The 22,380-nt window shown below is 40.1% G+C and overlaps 1 protein-coding gene across 2 annotated transcripts in view; it reads left to right on the top strand.

The window, feature by feature from the left end:
• The window catches only part of LOC126354335 (protein disulfide-isomerase TMX3), a 168,098-nt gene that overhangs the window by 18,601 nt on the left and 127,117 nt on the right, over positions 1-22,380 (top strand). For both annotated transcript variants that reach the window (XM_050003900.1, XM_050003901.1), the window contains exons 3-4: positions 8,319-8,358; positions 19,633-19,796. In XM_050003900.1, coding sequence (XP_049859857.1) covers positions 8,319-8,358; positions 19,633-19,796 — 204 coding nt within the window. The remainder of the gene's footprint in view (positions 1-8,318; positions 8,359-19,632; positions 19,797-22,380) is intronic.

Genomic DNA, 22,380 nt, shown 5'->3' on the forward strand with positions numbered 1-22,380 from the left:
TTGCTGTGAAGTTCCCTTTGCTTCCGCAGCAGTTTTCTAACTCGGTTGTTGTACCACAGTGGCTCTTTTTCATCTCTTACGATCTTGCTTGGCACATAGTAATGTAACGCACATTGTATGATGGTTCTGAACTTTGTCCACTGATCCTCAACACTATCTGTACTTGAGACAAAACTTTCGTCCTGAGCTGTCAGGTACTCTGAAATTTGCTTTTTGTCACTTTTGCTAAACAGAAAAATCTTCGTCCCTTTTTTAATATTTCTATTTACGGCTGAAACCATTGATGCAGTAACTGCTTTATGATCGCTGATTTCCTGTTCTGCGTTAATGGTTTCAAATAGTTCAGGACTGTTTCTCACCAGAAAGTCTAATATGTTATTGCCGCATCGCCGTGCAACAAGCTGTTTTCCAGCTCCGCAAGACGACGGTTGACATTCCGCTGCTACCGCGGAATGTCAGTGTGCACCGCCCTTTTTAGGTCCTGCACTTCCGCACTCAATTCAAAGTCTTTGGCCTCAGTCGCGGCGTGCACCTTCTCGTCTATTGCTTGATTGAGGTCAGTGTCTTTTGCCTCTAACCAAATTGTAAATTCGTTTTCGTTGGTTCTCTGTTTAACTGCTCAAGGTAGTTTTCAGATAAAGCACTTAAAAAAAAAAAAAAATCACTAGATTCTTTGTCCCTGCCACCCGTTATGAATGTTAGAGTCCCCCAGTCTATATCCAGTAAATTAAAATCTCCACCCAGAACTATAACATTGTGGGGAAATCTACTCAAAATATTTTCCAAATTTTCCTTCAGGTGCCCTGCCACAACAGCTGCTGAGCCAGGGGGGCCTATAGAGACAGCCAATTACCATGTTTGAACCTGCTTTAACTGTGACCTTCACCCAAATTATTTCACGTTTCGGATCTCCATCAATTTCCTTTGATACTATTGCATTTCTTATTGCTATAAACACGCCTCCCCCTTCACTGTCCAGCCTGTCTCTGCGATATACAATCCAGTTTCAGCCAACTTTCTGTCCCTAGTACTATGTGGGCATTGTGAGAGCAGTTCTGGGACCTTTCTATAGACGCTCCTGCAGTTTACTATTAGCACATTAATATTGTTATTCCCTGTTGCATTTTGCCTACTCCTACCTTGCCGCGTCTCAGGAGGCGTCTTGTCGGGCCTAGGGAGGTAATTCTCTAACCTAAAAAACCCATATGTGCACTCCACATGAACTCCGCTACCCTTGTAGCCGCTTCCTGCATGTAGTGCATGCCTCACCTATTCATGGGGACCCTACATTTCTCCATCCAATAGCGGAGGTCGAGAAATTTGCACCCAAGATCTCCGCAGAATCGTCTGAGCCTCTGGTTAAAGCCTTCCACTCGGCTCCGAACCAGAGGACCACGATCGGTTCTGGGAATGGTACTACAAATAGTTAGCTCAGATTCCAGCCCATGAGCGAGGCTTTCCACCTTCACCAACTCTGCCAACTGCGTGTATGAACTGAGGATGACCTCTGAACCCAGACGGCAGGAGTCATTGGCGTCGACATGAGCAACAATTTGCAGTCGGGTGCGCCCAGTGCTCTCTGTCGCTGCCGGCAGGGCCTCCTCATCATCTCGGATGAGACCCCCGGCAAGCAGATGGAGTGAACACTGGCCTTCTTCCCCGACCTTTCCGCTATTTCCCTAAGGGGCTCCATCACCCGCCTAACGTTGGAGCTCCCAATCACTAATAAACCCCTCCCCCCGTGTGCCTGCTCGGACCTTGCTGAAGGAGCAGCCACATGTCCACTCACAGCAGAGCGGGCAATGCGACACTGCCAGTCTCCACATTGACCCTCCGCCTCTTGAGCTGCAAACGCCGCTGAACCCGCCACTCCCCTTGGGGAGAGGGTGGCCCAACCGCGCCCGGTACCCGCGAAGATGTCTCGACAGCAGGGACAGTGGGTGAAGCATGTAACACCTGGGGTGTACCATGCGACGCACCAGGCTCCCCACTGCTGCTAAACTCAGAGGCAGCAGCCTGAAGACAGCTGACCGCGGCCATCAACACGTTCAGCCGTTCGCGAACAGTGGCCAGTTCCTCCTGCATCCGTACACAGCAGTCACACATCATATCCATCCTAAGAAATCAATTTACTGTAGAGAGTTAATCAACTTTTAACTAGACTACTAATTCACTGAAGGCGTCTGATAGTTGGCTAAACTGTGGTTACTAGACACTTCTTGTAGAAAACAATGAAAATAGCACTACCTGTCTCTGGACTGTATTCAAAACACACTAGCACTACTGGCACTATGGCTGACTAAAGGGACTCTCTCTGACTGTATTCAAAACAAACACGAAATCTATGGAACACTACTACTAGCACTCGACAATTAAAGCTTCCTAAAAGCAAAAACACATGGAAGAAGAAGTGACAAGTAAGAAAAATACAGTTAATACTTAAATTAACGTAGCTCCCTGCACAGCAGATGTGACGCTTCCTAAGGACACTGCTCCAGCTCTGCTCTATCACTGTAAGTTTCACGACCTTTGTACGGAACTTCGTGGTAGTATCTTTGTGTACACTGATGGCTCTTTGACTGACTGTGGTGTCAGGTGTACCATCATCATTAGCACTGACGATTTTTTGTATTGACTTACAGAACACTGCTCAGTATTTACAGCAGAGCCCTTCGCCCTGTATCAGGTCACGCAGTACATCCGGAGATACAGGCATTTGATTTGTGTCATATGCTCCGACTCTCTTTCTGCCCTTCAGAACCTAGGTGTGCTTCACACTGTCCATCCCTTAGTGCAGCGGATCCAGGAAAGCTGTCACTTGCTCACTCTTGACGGAGCCACTCTGATGGTTATATGGTTTCCTGGTCAATTAAGTCTGATAGGAAATGAGGCCACTGACACTGCTGCCAAGGCTGCAGTCCTTGTACCTCGGCCTTCTTGCTCTTCCATTCCCTCCTATGAGCTCTGTGTTGCTGTCTTGTCAGCAGGTGGTGTCACATTGGCAGCACCACTGGTTTTCCCTTCATCGGAGCAAGCTCCAAGGAATTGAGCCCCTCCCAGCGGCATGGACAACTTCCTCTTGGCCCTATCTCGCCATGAGATCATTTTAGATAGGTTGTGTATTGATCACTATCTTTTTAGCCATTGCCATTTGTTAAGTAGGTGCTCCCCCACCACTTTGTGCTCATTGCTGTCAACCTGTGACGGTTTTCTGTTTCCTGACAGAATGTCCTTTTTTAACCACTTACATTCTCATTTGTGTTTGCTATCTGAGTTATCAGCTGTTTTAGTGTGAGCCGTTGACCGTGTTTCACGTTTTATCCATCGGAGCAATATGGCGAAGGATATTTAATCTTAGTTCAGGACTTCCATTACTCTATGGCATATTTTTTGGACATTTTGCCAAGTTCCTGTTTTTGGCTGCCTTTCCTTCAGTTGATCTGGTTTAATGTATAGTCGTTTATAACTATTTTTGTTTTTTCATGTTCTATGGTTCTGACATATGTACATGTGGCCATAGTTGTTTTTGCGCCACAAAACGAACACCCCCACCACAACCAGTCCATCTGCTGCAACATAGCATTCACACTGTTAGCCTAGCTGCCACTACATAGAAGCATAGGTGTGTGTGTGTGTGTGTGTGTGTGTGTGTGTGTGTGTGTGTGTGTGTGTGTGTGTGTGTGTGTGTGTGTGCGTGCGAGCGCGCGCGCGATTTTTCTTTTTTTTATCTCTAGATCATCAAAGGATAACTCCAAAAGCTAGCAAGCTTTTTTCTTTTGTGTACGCCAATCAATTACTCAATGCTTCTGATTTTTGATGAGTGTTCTCCGCCATAGATACAGAAATGTTCAATCCATCGAGGTATGGTGCCATTATGTAAGTTTGCAAGAGAAAATGTAGGTTAGAAATATGGGGTCTTGCATTACAGGCATTCATCAACATGAGACACTGCCTCAACTCAAAAGAAAATATGGTGAGGAATGCTTCATTATCTGATTTGTGATTCAGGATGCCCACTGAAAAAAATTCAGCAATTTGCTTAATATCTGACTTCAGAGTACACAACATTACACAAAAGCAGTAGCTAATAGGCTCTTACATAGGACTTCATGCACAGTTAGAAGCAGTACAAATAATTACATAGAGGAGCAAAGAATGCTGTGTTCATCAATTGATGTAGTCCTCTGGTATTCGTGTTTTATTGAGTGTTTAGTCATTCTCAATGGATCTCCGTTATTCACAAATTGATAGGACTGATGATGCTTCTCTTCTGTTCTTAGTCAGTTGATTCACCAAGTCTTTGTATTTGATGATGAGCCAATAAACTGTGAAAAAAATTGTCTCCTCTTGCAGATTTGCTGTGTTGTGATGTAAGGCTTCCCAGTGTTCAAAATTCACCCAAAATACATGGCTACATGCCACAAGCAACCTGATGGTGTATGGTGGTGGGTACTTTATGTACCGTCTACTTTCCTTGCCATTGCTAGTCTACATTTTATATCCTCTGTACTTCGACCACCATCAGTTATTTTGCTCCCCAAATAGCAAAACTCATTTACTACTTTAAGCAGCTCATTTCCTAATCTAATTCCCACTGCATCATGTGATTTAATTTGACTGCATTCCATTATCCTCGTTTTGCTTTTGTTGATGTTAATCTTATATTCTCCTTTCAAGACACTGTCCATTCCATTCAAATGCTCTTCTCAGTCACTTGCTGTCTCTTGACAGGATTACAATGCAATAAGCAAACCTTAACATTTTTATTTCTTTTTCGTGGACTTAAATTCCTATTCCAAATTTTTCTTTTGTTTCTTTTGCTGCTTGTTTAATGTACAGATTGAATAACATCCGGGATATGCTACAACCTTGTCTCACTCCCTTCCCAACCACTGCTTCCCTTTCGTGCCCCTCGACTCTTATAACTGCCATCTGGTTACAATTGTACAAATTGTAATTAGCCTTTCGCTCCCTGTATTTTACCCCTGCCACCTTTAGAATTTGAAAGAGAGTATTCCAGTCAACATTGTCAAAAGCTTTCTCTAAGTCTACAAATGCTAGAAACATAGGTTTGCCTTTCCTTAATCTATTTTCTAAGATAAGTCGTAGGGTCAGTATTGCCTCACGTGTTCCAACATTTCTATGGAATCCAAACTGATCTTCCCCGAGGTTGGCTTGACCAGTTTTTCCATTTGTCTGTAAAGAATTCATGTTAGTGTTTTGCAGCTGTGACTTATTAAACTGATAGTTAATTTTCACATCTGTCAACACCTGCTTTCTTTGGGATTGGAATTATTATGTTCTTCTTGAAGTCTGAGGGTATTTCGCCTGTCTCATACATCGTGCTTACCAGATGGTAGAGTTTTGTCAGGACTGGCTCTCCCAAGGCCGTCAGTAGTTCTAATGGAATGTAGTCTACTCCCGGGGCCTTGTTTCGACTCAGGCCTTTCAGTGCTCTGTCAAACTCTTCACGCAGTGTCGTATCTCCCATTTCATCTTCATCTACATACTCTTCCATTTCCGTAATATTGTCTTCAAGTACATAACCCTTGTATGACCCTCTATATACTCCTTCTGCCTTTCTGCTTTCCTTTCTTTGCTTAGAACTGGGTTTCCATCTGAGCTCTTGATATTCATGCAAGTGGTTCTCTTTTCTCCAAAGGTCTCTTTAATTTACCTGTAGGCAGTATTTATCTTACCCCTAGTGATATACACCTCTACATCACTATATTTGTCCTCTAGCCATCCCTGCTTAGCCATTTTGCACTTCCTGTTGATCTCATTTTTTGAGATGTTTGTATTCCTTTTTGCTTGCTTCATTTACTGCATTTTTATATTTTCTCCTTCCTTCTTCTGTTACCCAAGGAATTCTATTAGCCCTCGTCTTTTTACCTACTAGATCCTCTGCTACCTTCACTATTTCATATTTCAAAGCTATCCATTCTTCTTCTATTGTATTTCTTTCTCCCATTCTTGTCAATCGTTCCCTAATGCTCTCCCTGAAACTCTCTACAACCTCTTGTTCTTTCAGTTTATCCAGGTCCCGTCTCCTCAAATTCCCTCCTATATGACCACATTTCTGGCAGCTGAAGCCAAACTATGAGCAGTGGCAGCACATGGTGGTAGAGTCAACTAGGTGCGGATAAGGAGGAGGCTGGGTAGGGAGGGGGAGGGATAACAGGGTGGGGGTGAGGGACAGTGGAAATACTGCTGGGAAGTGTGCAAGGATGAGGTGGAGAGAGGGTAGGGCCACTAAGTGCAGCCTGGAGCCAGAAGGTTAGACGACTGGGGAGATGGTAGTGTAAAAAGGAGATAAGTAAAAAGACTGGGTGCATTGGTGGCATATAGGGCTGTCTAGTGCTGGGATGGAGACAGGGAAGGGGCTAGATGGGTGGGGACAATGACCAACGAAGGTGGAGCTCAGGAGGGTTATTGGAATGTAGGATATATGGTGTGATACTGTCTGATATTTACTGTGAATAGTTTTATCTGGTTGTCCCAATTTAAATCTCTTCATACACATTTTTCCAGGTATATAATTGATGTGACTGCTTTCAGTGATTGTTCAGCAGCCATGTAACCATACAAAAATGAGTATCTCCACATAGTTGTGCAGAGAATGTTATATTTGTTTCCAGTGAGGATCAGAAACCAGTCCCTGCACCAAGCACTGATCATCTTGTAGATCTCCATGCAGTTCACTAAAGTTTCCTAGTGTTACGATTTCTCTGTAAACAACAGAATCATCTATGAGCTGTCTCATAGAGCTCCCAATATTATCACAAGGATATTTATATACCTTTTGTGAACAGTAATGGAGCTGTGATATACTTTTACGGTGTGCCCAAAGTTAATGTCTGAAAATTTTCCCCCATTAAGAATGACATATTGTTTCTGTTTGCTTTGAATTCCTCAACCCAATCAGGAAGCTAGTCTGATATCACGTGTGCTCACATTTTGTTCATTACGTGACAGTGTGAAATTGTGTCGAATGTCTTCCGGAAGTCAAGAAATGTGGCATAACCTTGGTTGCTGGTATCACAGCCTTCTGGGTATTGTGGACAAACAGAGCAAGCTGTGTTTGTCACAGTAATTGTTTTCAGAATGGTGTTCATTGATATACATATGAAGAAAAATCACTAATTTTTGCATATTTACAAATTATTGTATGGAATAGAAGAAATAAATGGCAGTGCTTCAAACCTTGGCAGTCTCCAACACTCAAGCATTACTGTATCAAATGGTGGTTGGCTCTTTGCCATTTAGGAGATGGTGAATACACATATTTCCATTGCTTGTTTTGCTCTTTTGTATCAAGATCATAATGTTGCATCCTGCAGACATCCATGGTGATTCAGCAGCTACAGAAGTCACCTGGATTGTCATGTCATAGCTGCAATATCTCCTCAGCTGCCTCGGTACTGCAGGACTTTTGAATGGGTCTCAGAAGTCACAGAATCCAGTGGGTAATTTTCCATGACACATTATGTTGTGCTAGAACTGATCCGAAACTGATTTTCACTTTTTCCACTTCTGTCTTGATTGTGAGATGTCAATCTTGCAGCATGAAGGCCTCTGCTTTTCTTGTGATTTCATTACTTCACAGAGTGTTGGTCTCCCATTTTGATCGTCCACATCCAGATCTGTTTGATAACAATGCAAGTACCCTCACTTAATTACTGTATGATGATGCATTCTTGCTGTATCCTTTAAACAACTCAGCCTGGATTGTTGCAGTATTGTTCTCTTGAATGGATTACTACGCAATAATCCACTTTATTAATGGCCTGTGCTATTTTTATTTCGCTTCTGTAGCAGCATATTACAGTATTGTGATGTGGCTATTCAGTGTGTACCAGGACTGTAGACATAAAAAAGAGAGAGAGAACACTACTTAATTTTTTGTGGTGATAATAACTTTGACTACCCTTTGTTTATACTCCATATGTACTGAAATAAATCTTTTGTAACCTTGACAAGTACTATTAATTTAATATGGTGCTGTATGAATTGTATGTACATGAAATGCTGACAGAATTAAATAAAAAATGATAATGTTAAATGTCTTGTATTGGAGGAGTCCACACTGTTACTACCACACTTGTGATCTAAGATGCCACTAATCCCCTGTTAGTTTTGCTATAAGTAATTTTTGATTCCATTGTCAAATGGGAACCTTTTGTTTCTCAAAAGTAGGTTTGCTTTTTCCTATCTCAACTTCCAGTTGGTGAGTATTTTATGTTTTACATGAATATATATTATTGTGATCATTTACTCATGATTATTCTCTTCTTTAAGCAGTTCTCAATATGTTCCAGATTTTTGGATGTTCGGAAAGATGGCCAGTGGCTAGTAATGGTGAGCTTCTGCATATTTGTTTTAAGTTGATGTCATAATTATTGATAGAAATGTTTAAATGTATTGGATCGATAGAGAAAAACTGCAATGCTGGCCATTAAAATTGTGACACTAAGAATGATACTGAATAATGAAGTTTTACTTACTCTGTATCTGCAGTACGGTAGGAAGGATATATGATTCTCTTTGTAGTTAATTTTTGGGAGCACAGTGTGCAAAATGCAGTAAACAGAGCTGCCACCTTTGGCAGTAACAGTGCCTCTGACCTGGATGGGTGTTGAGTGAAGCTGAGCTCAGATGACAGATAAAAGTATATCATTCCATTCCAGAATTCATTAATCTTAGTGGCAGGCAAGTAGTGGCATGCCAGTCTCTTACACAACCCAATGTTTCCAGTAGACTAGAGATCTGGAGAAAGTGCTAATCAGGGAAATAGTGGAATAAAGAATACTGAGGTAGGTCAGCACAATAGGGGCAGTATGCGGTCTTCAGTTAACGTATTGAAATATGTCATGGAGTCCTCAAAGATAGGGGACAGCCACCATCCTTAAGTCGCCATGAATGTAACACTGTTACATTACTGGCTGCGCAAACCCCAAGTGACCATGTTGTGTATGCAGTGTCACACCATTCATTCATGCTAAGTGCTAGGCCTTTACGATGTTGACAAATACACTCAGCCAATGTTTGTTCTCCTCTGGAGCCTACATGCATGGCTACATCAATTGTGATGATGGGGAACTGTTGTACTTGTGAAAAGACCACATGGTGCTCCTCTTGTTTCCAGTGTTGTTGAGCATGCATCTGTCGACACACCTCTCACTGCTACCTCATACAGTGAAGTGTTAACAGTGGCTGCTGCGCTGACAGTCTGTGGTGCTCCAGATGTTGTCACACTGCCCGTGTGGATACTTGTGTTTTTGTAAAAGACTTCCTGACTTGTCTTATGTGACATAGCAAACCATATGTTTGTCTTCTGAAGCACTAGTTACATCGTGCCATTGAGATCCTGCATGGCTTTGAGTACAGTTTTCCTGAACCCCTTTATTCCATATTCTTGTGACAGTTTTGGGATCCCAACAAATGCTATAAGCAGTGTTACGGAGTAATAAATTGCAATCTTGATAGGCCACAGTCCCATGATTGTTGAGTTTGGATTAGGGATGGGAAAACCAACCAGTTAATACAGATACTAGTATTTTAGTTGTGAATAACTGGTATTTTTTTGTATTTGTGTGATCTGTGTTACAACAGGTGTGTGTTTTTATTTTTTTACTAATAAATGAGTAAAAAAATTAGCCATAGCAGCAGTGCTAAAATTTTTAAAAAACTTTTTTTTAAAATTATTTTTTATTTGTAAAATTTGCATTGGTTTCAAATATTGCATTATAATAGGAAAGGGGGAAAGCAATCAGTACTATTTTAATTACAATGCTGAAAGATATGAGCAACAAACACATGGTGTAAGAATTGGGACAGCACTGCACCGAGCGATGTGGCGCAGTGGTTAAACACTGGACTCGCATTCGGGAGGACAACGGTTCAATCCCGCGTCCGGCCATCCTGATTTAGGTTTTCCGTGCTTTCCCTAAATCGCTCCAGGCAAATGCTGGGATGGTTCCTTTCAAAGGGCACGGCCGACTTCCTTGCCCGTCCTTCCCTAATCCGATGAGACCGATGACCTCGCTGTCTGGTCTCCTTCCCCAAAACAACCCAACCTCCCCAACAGCACTGCTGATACAAAAGCATCTGTGTTGCGTGTGTGTGGCCTAAGGTGTGTGTATAAGCCCATTGTGGGAGACTTGCTCTTCCCCCCCCCCCCCCCCCCCTCCCCCCATTCTGTATGGTAGTTTCCCGCTGTCATCACTGGACATTCATTACATTGCAGAATGGCACTAATGCTAGTCTGGAAATATTTTTATAAAGTGATGTAGCAGTGAAGTACAATTGTTTTTTTTGTTTTGTTTTGTTTTCTGATTAAAAGATTAAAGATTTGCCTGCCATTCCTATGAAAAATAAAACAGAAAGGAAATTATGGTAACAGTAATAAATTAAAAATTTAACAGTTCATTCATATAATTTTGTAGGCATCCGTGGCCAGAGTTAGTTGACGCATAAGTTTTCTTAGTGTCATACCGCATCACAGTGTAAAAACTATACTGGTCAATCAAATGTTTTGGCCAGGTCTACTGTTCTGCTTTCACAGTGTTGAGTAGTTTACATTTTGTCATTGCTGCTAACTGTGCATGACATTATGTAACAGTTTAAAAGTTGGTTGTTATTATTGGTCACTTGAGGTGGAAGGAGCAGGAACTTTTGTATAATAGGTCGCTATGGTGGAGGGAGTGGGTATCTGATGGTACCTACTAATTGATTAAAAATAGAAAGTAGCTGATCTGCTAGGTGTGTCTACATAATATGGCTGTGTGTCCTTGTAGCCATTGAAAATGGACAAGATAACAGGAGAGATGGAGTTCTTCAATTACTTATCATATTTCAAGAAAAGCAGCAAATGGTGGATGGACTAAGTTTTATTTTATTTGCCTATTTAATTTAATATTTTGATTCTACATAACTTAAAACTGAGTCAAAGTTTTTCAGTCTTTGTTTGATTTCTATGTTTATTACAAGAAATAGCAGGAATAAAATAACAAAAAACTGGTTATTTCAGAAACTGGTCATTCCGAGCAGCTTTCACATGGAGGTCAACTGGCATGGAAAAAAATTTATAACTGAAAACAGTTTATCTCCACAATGACCACCATCCCAAATGCAGATGTATCCTGGTACACATTTCTCCGTATAACATGATCCCCTCAGGACCAACGAACATTCAAATGTGATTTCTAAAGGAGAAGCCAACTGCATATTCTTTCGAATGAAGAATGTGTCTACCTACCGTCTGTGGTTACACTTAAGTGCTAATCTTTTGCACATTCAGGCACTTGGTACACTTTATGCCAATTTGATGTTTGTTGCGTGCCTTCATGGTGTTGCAATTTTAGTGGCAAGCAGTGTACTTACCAGGGATGCTTACTGGCCAAGATGACATGGAAAATAAATATTCTTAATAGTGGGCAAGTTTTGGAGACCTGAGCTCTTCTTATTGACCTCATTTCAAGGCTTTGTTTATAGAGCTCCTAGTAGTACCTACACAAATTCAACTGCTGACTGGATGTTTTCCGTAGAAGGGAGAGAGAGACAATTGAAGTCACATACCAACTCGTGCACAACCATTGTTGAGCTTTTTATATTTGTATGACAGCCACCAAGTTGTCTATAAAGATTACTGAACATAGAGTGCACACTATCCTGCTCCAGAGCACACTTGCCACAACTAATACTCATGACTTTTGGCATGTTTGTGTCGTATGGTATCTAGATTCTCCATCTCGATAAAGAGTTCCACAAAATTGTGCAGATGGAAAGTTGCTCTGCAACATGAGATTATTCCTCACAGTTCATTTGAGCTGAATTCATAATAATGTTTATATTAAATGTAACTAATTAATTGCTCATGAATATACGGATATTATCCGTTCATTGATATCATTCATAAATTAACAAATTTAGCTCCTGCCTTGTGAAGTCTCTCACTTGTTCACCTGCTATTTTATTTTACATGTTTAGTTCCGCAGGATCAAATTGAGGAGCAAATCTCCATGTTCATGCAATGAGTCAGTACACGAAATTAACAGGAGAAAAGTAATTATAGATAAACTAAAATTACAATAATCCTATGCAGATGACAATTTGCTGAGTATATACCAGCATAATCAACAATCTATCACTGGGATTAGCTTAATTTTCCCCAATAACTCCACAACAATAGCAGTAGTGAGCCATGAGGAAATTTCAGTTTGTACTTGAAAGTATGAGGGTTACTGCTAAGATCTTGTAATTATTGTGGTAGCTTGTTGCAAATGGGTGCAGCAGAATACTGCATACCTTTCTGCACAAGAGACAAGAAGCAGTGATTCAAATGCAGATTGGGATTCTGTCTAGCCTTTGTTAACTGAGTAAAAGCTGCCAATTCTTGGGAATAAGCTCATACTGTTAACAACAAATGACATTAAAGAAAATTTGTATCGAGAGGCCAGTGTCAGGATTTCCAGACTCCCAACAGGGCTTGAATAGAGGTTAACAAACTTGCTCCATATATTGCTCAAGCTGCTCATTTCTGAACCAAAACCTTTGTATATGTGAAGAATTACCCATAATATAATATTGTATGTCATAAGCAAATGAAAATAAGCAGAATAGACTAATTTTTGTGTTGGACTATCATTTGTTGCAAATACTGATCTAAAGGCAAATATAGATGCATCCAGCTTTGGAAGAAGATCGTGAACTTGGACTTTCCATGACAGCTTACCATCTGTCTAAAATACCTAGAAATTGGAATTGTCCAGATTTACTAATATGCACATTCTGTGTAATTGGAATTCTCAGTTCTACTAGAACTGTGTGTTACAAACTGTAAAAACTGAGTCTTATTCTGATTTTACCATCAGTATACTTCGTACAAGCCACCAAAATGTCTTGAACTGCACTACATGATACACTGTGTATGTTGCACCGATCATCCTTCATTACCAAGTTATTGTCATCAGCAAACAGAAGTATTTTAAAATCACCTGTCACATTAGAAAGTGTGTAATTTTGCTGTGAAATTGAAGGTTTTTTTGACTTGCAGAAAAATTATGTGATATGGAATAAGACAAAAGTGTAGAGGTTACATTTTTAAATTGTTGATATTATAAATGTTAATGTTGCTTCATGTTTCTTGTGCACAACAAATGAACTTTCTACTTGTAGGACAACCAGCACCAAGATGCTGGGGATGTTTATTGGTATGACTCAAGAGGCTACGGTGCCATGCCTACCTTTTCCTTGCTCCCTAACATGTCTTCTCATCTGTCAGCCTTCTGGACGCAACCCATTTAATCTCCTCCACTTTTTTGTTTTTCCTTTCTCAATTGGTTTTAGAATTTTTCTTTTTTTCTTCATTCCCACTCTTTAAGTTGCTTTATTTATTTATATTTTGTAGTATTATTTCCACATATAATTTTCTTTTCTTCTTGGATGATGATGATCATCATCACATCCCTTCAAAGATTAGACTGTTGCCTGTTTCAAGCTCACAAACCAAATCATTCCCATCTTTTTTGAGGTCTTCTGATATCTCTCTTTCCATTCGATTTGTAGTTCAGGATCTCTGAGGAATTTTGTGACCTAGTGTTCTCATAATGTGTTGTCTCCAGTCTTCATGATATTTTTGAATTTTTTCATTCATTCTTAAATATATATTAATTCTGTTCTAATATATTTGTTTCTAATCACATCTCTTCTTGCGGAACTCTTCATCTTTCTTAGGAACCTCATCCTACTGTTTGAATGTAATTATTCTACTGTTTGAATGTGTAATTTTTTTTACTCAGCTTTCACTTCCAAAGGATAACAAAGTAACTGCCATTACTTTGGAGAATTTCATGATGGTTTCTTTTTGTTCTTTATGGCCCAGTGTTCTGCTAATGGTACCACAGACAGCTTGGAATTTTTGTATTTTGTTTTCAATGTCACACTCAAAATCAAAACTTAAAAGCACAGCCTAAATAAGAAATTTGAGACATTTGTTCGAAAACTGAGTTATCAAGAACAATTTTCATTTGACTAGATATTTTCCTTGGAATGCCATTATTTTTGTTTTGTTGCTAGAAATTTTAAAGTTGTACACCTTGCAAATTTTGTTCAGCTGGTATACTGATCTTTGAAGGTAATCTTCATTCTTTGAATAATAACAATCTCATCAGAAAACAAAAGTACATTCAGGTATTCCTCATTCATTATCTTAATTCCTTGGTTTACTCTACATTTCCATTTGTAAAGAATGAAGTCAATGTCAATATTAAAAAGGGTATGTGGCAGTCCACACCCTTGTCTAACAGCTAGGTTAATAATTATTTTTCCTGATTGATTCCTACCTGTATTTATTACAGTGGGTGTAGTTTTGTAAAGACTTTTCACTACCTCTATTAGGTGAGAAGGACATTCATATTCAAACACCCTCCATAGGTTATCATGGCTCACATGGTCAAAAGCCTTATCAAGGTTGATAAAAGCCATTTGGGTGTCTATATTAAATTCTGTTTTTCTAATTGTTTTTATTACAGACACATTGTCTATGCATGAACAACCTGATTTAAATTCATTTTGTTCTTCAGAAATAATAACTTCTGTGATGTTCTTCATGTGGTTTTTGGTTATCTTTGAGTATAATTTGTAGCCAGTATTTAGAAGACTGGTGCCACAGTAGATTTTACAGTCATTATGTTTGCCTTTTTTGAAAAGAGAGATTACTTCTGCTGTATGTTAAGGGTCTGGGATCTTGCAGTTTGTCCAACAGTGCTTTATTAGTTGTAAAAGTCTTTTATCTAGTAGCAAATCTCCATATTTGATTAGCTCTGGATTGATATAATCTATTACAGTAGTTTTTCTGTTCTTCATGCCTCTTGTAGTCCATCCATAGTAGTTGGATCTACTATTTCATTGTACTTATTTATGCAGTGTCATTTTCAGCCTTCATTGTACACCACAAGTCTATATATACATTGTTCATTCGGTGTAATGTTCAGTGAGAGAGTGTCTTTTTCTTCCTTGTTGAGAGCTTTTATGACCTTGTATACACATTGCTGTCTATTGTGTACAACATGTTCTAAGACACTTATGAATAAGTCCCTTTATTTGTTTAGCAGCATTCCTTTTTATTTTGTACATTTTCCAACTTTCTTATGTTTTTGTCTGTAGAAACTTCAAATAAGCTATTCATTTTTCTTTAATGTTTCGTTAATTTCTGTGTTCCAAATTCTGAATTGCTTTTTTCCACCTCTCTTCTTCCTTTTACCAAGTGCTTCAGTGATATAGGTTTTGATATTATTTCATTCTATATCAATGTCTTCATTCACTGGTGGTGAAGCAAGCTTTTCATGGAGTCTGTAGTGATGTTGTTTCCTAATACTATATTCCAACAGGAGATGTACTTTGAACAACTCATGTTGTGGCTTCTTGTGGAGTTTCTTTGTCTTCTTCAATTTTGTAGTAGCCTTATCTTACTGCTTAAAAGGAAGTGCTCACTACCTATGTTGCTTTTCTCCTTCTTATTCTTCACCATCTTTATTTTCCACTCTGTTTCTCTCTTCCATTATCAGTAAACTTAAGCTGGCAAAGTGCTTACTGATGTAATAATTGTTTTGAAAATCTTATATCTTTAGTGCTAGTCTTGGATTATCATTAATAAATCATTAAGATGTAGTATTAAGTCTTTGTGCTGCTCACTGGGGGAATATTACAGCTCACAAATAATTTTTATTTGTATTGAAAGGTCATTTTCATCAGACAAATAAATGTCACTAATTTGTAGATGAAACAGAATATGGGCTACATTGTCAAGCCTGTTATTAATTTTGATGTAATACTGCTACAAATGGTGGCATGTGACTTGTATTAGTAATTTAGAATTTGTGGAATTATTAGGAAGGAAAAGAACAAATTTTTATTTAACATACATGTCTGTCAAGTGTGCCGTGGGTGCAGCCAGATTTTCTCCATGAGTTATTGTTCATTAGTAGTACTAAGAATATCCCTTTCTGTGACAGTTGATGATGGAAAGGGTTACTGTATCAGGAAGTGTCATCTTTTGGTTGTTGTAGTTCCTCTTATTTTTGTGCTTGCTAAGAAACTCTGGAGAGGAATTCCACCTTACGGAAGATACCATTTTATAGATTTGTTACCCAATCATGTTTCAGGACTTTTGTCCTTTTCTCCATGGTTTTTTTTGTGTACTTTCTGTGTGAAAAATTATTATTACATGTTACACTCCTGCGTAGGTGATATGAATTTTTAGCTCTTAAGTATTTAGATTTGCATAGGAGCAGTTTTTAGGTGTCACATATTTTACATTATTCTACAAACAATGGAAAATCGAGGGTGGAATGTAACAATATTATGAAAAGGAAAGTTGCTGCTCACCATATAGCGGAGATGCTGTTGCAGATAGGCACAACAAAAATACTGCCACAACACACACACACACACACACACACACACACACACACACACACACACACACACACACACACACACTCTTGACTGCAGTCTCAGACAACTGAAACCACACTGCGAGCAGCAGCACCAGTGCATGATGGGAGTGCTGACTTGGGGGGGGGGGGGGGTAAGGAGGAGGCTGGGATGGGGAGGGGGAGGGGAGGGATAGTGTGGTGGGGATGGTGGACAGTGAAGTGCTACAGGTTAGACAGAGGGCTGGGGAGGAGGGGGGTGGAGTAGTGGAAAAGGAGAGAAGTAAAGAGACTGAGTGTGATGGTGGAATGGCAGCTGTGTAGTGCTGTAGTGGGAACAGGGAAGGGGCTGGATGGGTGACAACAGTGACTAATGAAGGTTGAGGCCAGGAGCATTATGGGGACATAGGATGTATTGCAGGGAAGAATCCATACGGCACTGATTGTGAAGTGGTCATTGAAATGAAGGATGCCATGTTTGGCAGCTTGTTCAGCAACAGGGTGGTCCACTTGTTTCTTGGCTACAGTTTGTCATTGGCCATTCCTGTTGTGAGACAGCTTGTTGGTTGTCATTGCCACATAGAATGTAGCACAGTGGTTGCAGCTTAGCTTGTAGATCACATGACTGGTTTCACTTGTAGCCCTGCCTATGATGAGATGGCTGATGTTTGTGACTGGACAGGGGTAGGTGTTGGTGGGAGGATGTATAGGACAGGTCTTGCATCTAGGTCTATTACAGGGGTATGAGTCACGAGGTAAGGGATTGAGAGCAGGAGTTGTGTAAGGATGGACAAGTATATTGTGTAATTTCAGTGGATGGCGGAATACCACTGTGGGAAGCATAGTGGGCAGGACATTTCTCATTTCAGGGCATGATGAGAGGTGATCAGAGCCCTGTCAGAGGATGTAATTCAGTTGCTCCAGTCCTGGGTGGTACTACATTATGAGGGGAGTGTGCCTCTGTGGCTGGACGGTGGTACTTTGGGAGGTGGTGGGAGACTTTAGAAGTCCCACCGCCTGACTACAGAGGAACATTCCCCTCATAATCCAGTATCTCCCAGGACTGGAGCAACTGAATTACATCCTCTGCCAGGGTTTTGATTACCTCTTGTCATGCCCTGAAATGAGAAATGTCCTGCCCACTATCCTTCCCACCCTTCCCACAGTTAAATTCCGCCATCCACTGAACCTACACAGTATACTTGTCCATCCCTACACAACTCCTGCTCCCAACCCCTTACCTCGTGGCTCAGACCCCTGTAATAGACCTAGGTGCAAGACCTGTCCTATACACCCTCCCACCATCACTTTCTCCAGTCCGGTCACAAACATCACCCATCCCATAATAGGGATGACTACCAGTGAAACCAGTCATGTGATCTACAAGTTAAGCTGCAACCAATGTGCTGCGTTCTATGTGGCCATGACAACCAACAAGCTTTCTGTCAACTTTAATGGCTGCGAAACATGACACCCTTCATTTCAATGACTGCTTCACAATCTGTGCCGTATTGTTTCTTCCCACCAACACCAGCTTTTCTGAATTGTGCAGATGGGAACTCTCTCTGCAATACAGCCTATGTTCCCGTAACATTCCTGGCCTGAACCTTCATTAGTCACTGTCCTCACCCACCCAGCCCCTTCCCTGTTCCACTCCAGCACTACACATCCATCATTCCACCATCACACTCAGTCTTTTTACTTCTCTCTATTTCCACTACTCGCCCCCCCCCCCCCCCCCCTCCCCACCTCTCCCCTGGTGTGTGTGGTGTGAGCGTGTGCTTGTGCATGTGTCTACATCTATTGTTGATGAAGGCCTTAATGGCTGAAAGCCTTATTTGTGACACTCTTTTTGTTGTGCCTATCTGCGACTCAGCATCTCTGCTATATAGTGAGTAGCAACTTTCCTTTTCATAATACTGTTACATTATTCTTCTCATGTTAGATGGTTGAGCAATATCACTGAGTTGAGGCTCTGTATGTTGTTCACTTACACTGGGCTCAAAGATTTAGGTCTAGGATTCTAAATTTTGAAACAATTTGGGTATGTATTTGTTCACTTACCTCATGTATGAGAGCTTGTCATCTACAAATGATGAAACTTCTTGTAATTTTTTTGTTTTTTGTTCATTTCAGACTGAGAATCGCTATGTATTGCATTATGTAATGTATCTTCAACATTTCGCAGCCCTGTCAGCAACTGCATAAATATTAATTTTAATAATCAGCAGCCTCAGTTGCACCGTTTACCTAGGTTTCAGTTGGGATAATCCAACCTTCTCCAGAATAACATTAACTACTGTTTGACCATAGTGGACATCGCCAAGCTAAAACTACAAATCCATAAATTATCGTCACATTATAAAACTTATCTGGAACTGTCTTGGCCCCACTTCATGGCTGCTGCGGGAGCCACGAGTGCTGTACTGGAGTTCCAGTCTGACTATAATTTATGGATTTGTAGTTTTAGCTTGACGATGTCCTCTATGGACAACGGTAGTTACTGTTATTCTGAAGAAGTTTGGGTTATCCTGAGTGAAACCTAGGTAAGCGGTTCAACTGAGGCTGTTGATTATTAAAATTAAAATTATGTAGTGTGTTGCTTATGCTTTTCTATTTTTTATGCCGTGGTCTTGCTTTCCTTATTTGTATTGTGTTAAACACTTATTTCCTTTGATGTACTTAGTTCTTGTTGTTACTCATGCATTTTGATAAAATTTATCAGTTAAGCACTCTTCAAACATGAAATGAAACAAATTAACCTCGTATAGCTATAGCAACACATGAAATGAATGCAGAAACCTCGTACTTTGTTGATAAATTACATCAAATTAAAAAAAAATCATAAGTTCTGAGAGTTTAGGTTTTTTCTTTGATAGACTTCAGTGACATCCTCTTCTGATGTAAGACTATTGTGTATTAAAAGTTCTGCAGAATGCTGATTCAACAAATAACCTTTTTTGTTCAATTTTTGGGGTTAAGCAATGCTGAATTTTCTCACTTGTAACTACTAGATTAGTCACAACTGAAGTTAACAAGAAAATACACTCTCTCTCTCTCTCTCTCTCTCTCTCTCTCTCTCTCTCTCTCTCTCTCTCTCTCTCTGTGTGTGTGTGTGTGTGTGTGTGTGTGTGTGTGTGTGTGTGTGTGTGTGTTAGTTGAATGTAACATTTAATGTCATCATTTTCCTCTGCTGCAGTTCTACGCACCATGGTGTGCTCATTGCAAACGCCTTGAGCCAATATGGGCACATGTGGCTCAAGCACTCCATAACACAAACATCCGTGTAGGACGAGTCGATTGCACGAGATTCACAGGGATGGCTACTGAATTTGGCATTGCTGGTTTCCCAACCATTTTATTGTAAGTAATCTCAGTTATGCTTTAAAAATAGTACTAAATAATTGAATAAATTAAATAAATTAGATATTTGATTAATAAATTAGAATTGTAAATTATGACAATTGCCCCAAAGCAATAGTCTTCCAGTGTCATTAGTATACAAAAGCTAGAAAGGTTTCTTTTGGTATGCAGAAGTGAGCAAACTAGTTCCTAGTGAAAGTATACTAACAGATGTAAAGGAATGATTGAAACCAAACAACCATTATTTACTAAAAAAGAAATGCTCTGTGAAACTCCTGCATTGTGTCAGTTCAATAAAATGATCATTGGTTTCTTGCTGCATGAAATTGCAGTGTGAGTGTGAAATTTTGGAAAGGCTAAACTCTTTCCAACTTCTGTCAAGGTGCAGGTGTTTCACAGTGAGTCTCGTCACATAGTTTTCAGTGTCAAGCATTTAAACCCCATGGCAGTCTTTCCACAGCAGTTTAAAAATGACTTGACCAATTGTTTATTAGCTAGCAACTGTCCAGTGAAGGTTATTGCCTCTCCTGTCTCATTGATTTAAAGGTTGGTAGCCAAGCTGTGCTGACAGCAAAACCATTATCTTCACTAATGAGATTCATTGACACTTGTATCTCAGTTGACTCCTTAATAATGCTGTCCTAGAAAGCATTAGCTGAGCAGATGACACTTTTTTCTGAAATCAGGCATGTGCTTTACTGTAAAGCTGTGCTTTGCCAGTGTATGAGGGGGTACACCCCCCCCCCCCCCCCAAAAAAAAAGCCATGAACAGTGCTTCCATATTATGCATTCCTGCCTCTAGTTGTGTGTAGCGCAACTTATTTCTGGTTCAGTGCTGCCTGTGTTGTCGACCAGTGCAGTGACTGTTGTAGCTAGTGCTGTTTTGTTCTTGTTTCATTTTTTTATGATGGTAAGTTTGAGTGAACAACGTACAGCTGTGAAGTTTTGTTTTATACTCGGTAAAATGCTGCTGAAACTGTTAAAATGTTGAAAATAGCTTACCAAGTTCATGCTATGGGAAAAACTCAAGTGTACGGGTTGTTTGCTCGATTTAAAAATGGCAATGTGTCAGTTGATGACAAACCTCATTCTGGATGCCCATCAGTTGCTGAATCGACAAAAATATTGAAAAAGTTAGAGAGCTTGTGCTCACAGACTGTTTTAAGAAGATTGCGCAACAGTTTAGTCAACAAAGGCTTGATTTGTGTCAGACAGGAGACGGGTTCTTCCATCATAGCGACGCACCTGCATACACTGTCACCTCTGTTAGACAGTTTTTGGCTAAAAATGGGATAGTTCTGCTGCCCCATGCTCCATGTGACTTTCTTGTTCCTAAGCTTTGAAAAGAGGCATGGAAAGACGCAAATTTGACAACACTGAAGAAGTAAAGAACAAACAACAGAGAGGAGCTGTCAGCCTTTTCTAAAGATGACTACAAGAATGTTTCGAACAGTGGAAGCACCAGTGGGACAAATATGTTGGTTGTAATGGAAGGTATTTTGAATGGATAAGGTTGTTTTGCAAACACTTTGAAAACATATAGCTTTTAAAAAATAATTCCTGTTTTCTTTGGATACCCCATGTGGATTTATTTTACATTGCAGTTATCTTCAGTGTAGTATAGGGAGAGACAGTGCTGCATTTATCACTTGAGATTTTCCTCATTTGTGCAAAATGTGATGGACCCCAGATGTGTGAAGTCCAAGGTAATCATTCACCCTCTCAGAAGGTAGAAGGTTCCTTATTTTTGCAGTTAGCTGAAATATGCACTTGATGACTTTCTTAGATGGAGCTCAGTAGAGACCTGTGGAAGCTGCACCAGTGTAGGGCCAGTCTGGCCTTGGCAGCCAGAAACTGTGGGCATGTGAGTGAGTTGCATTTGCTTGAATCCAAAAGCTTACTTGTCTGACAGTCCTTTTGTTGTGCTTGTCTGCAACTCAGCATTTCTGCTGTATGGTGAGTAGTAATCTATTCTGGACAAGCACTGTCTTCAGTGATTCCTCTTTGAATTATACCATCTAAAAGTCCACAGTGGCAGGTGATTGAGCTGAGTACACAGCAACCCCATCAACTTGTTCATAGTAGTTTCAGTTGTGTAGAAAGTTTGATGTTGTTGTTGTTCAGCATTGATGTAACAAGTTTATCTTGCGAAATAAAAATTACTCCATCAAAACGAGCATATCTTTGAGCAGAACTTTTGTGAACAATGAAACATCAAAACACAATAATATATCACCTGGATCTATTTTAATGGTTTTTAGTAACAAATGGTGCTGAGATTCTGATGATTTTGTACACCTAGTGTCTATCACATTCCATGTGAATGTTGAAAACCTTACATCTGACAATTTTCGGCAGCTCCTTCAGCAATTCTTACATCCTAGGGACCTCTCTGATGGAAGATTGTCACTTGGCGGGCCCCAAAATTGCCGCAACTATTAAAGACCACAGCCGTGCCCTCCAACACTACAAATGGCAGCCATCCCTCGACCATTTCCTGATTTTATAAACTGTTTTGTGGCTGGGCCCACTATGTAATTAAATGTCATAAATGGATTTGTTGCGAACAATTTGATGCTGCCAT

Source organism: Schistocerca gregaria, chromosome 3 (genome assembly GCF_023897955.1).
Source record: "Schistocerca gregaria isolate iqSchGreg1 chromosome 3, iqSchGreg1.2, whole genome shotgun sequence".
Classification (NCBI taxonomy): domain Eukaryota; kingdom Metazoa; phylum Arthropoda; class Insecta; order Orthoptera; family Acrididae; genus Schistocerca; species Schistocerca gregaria.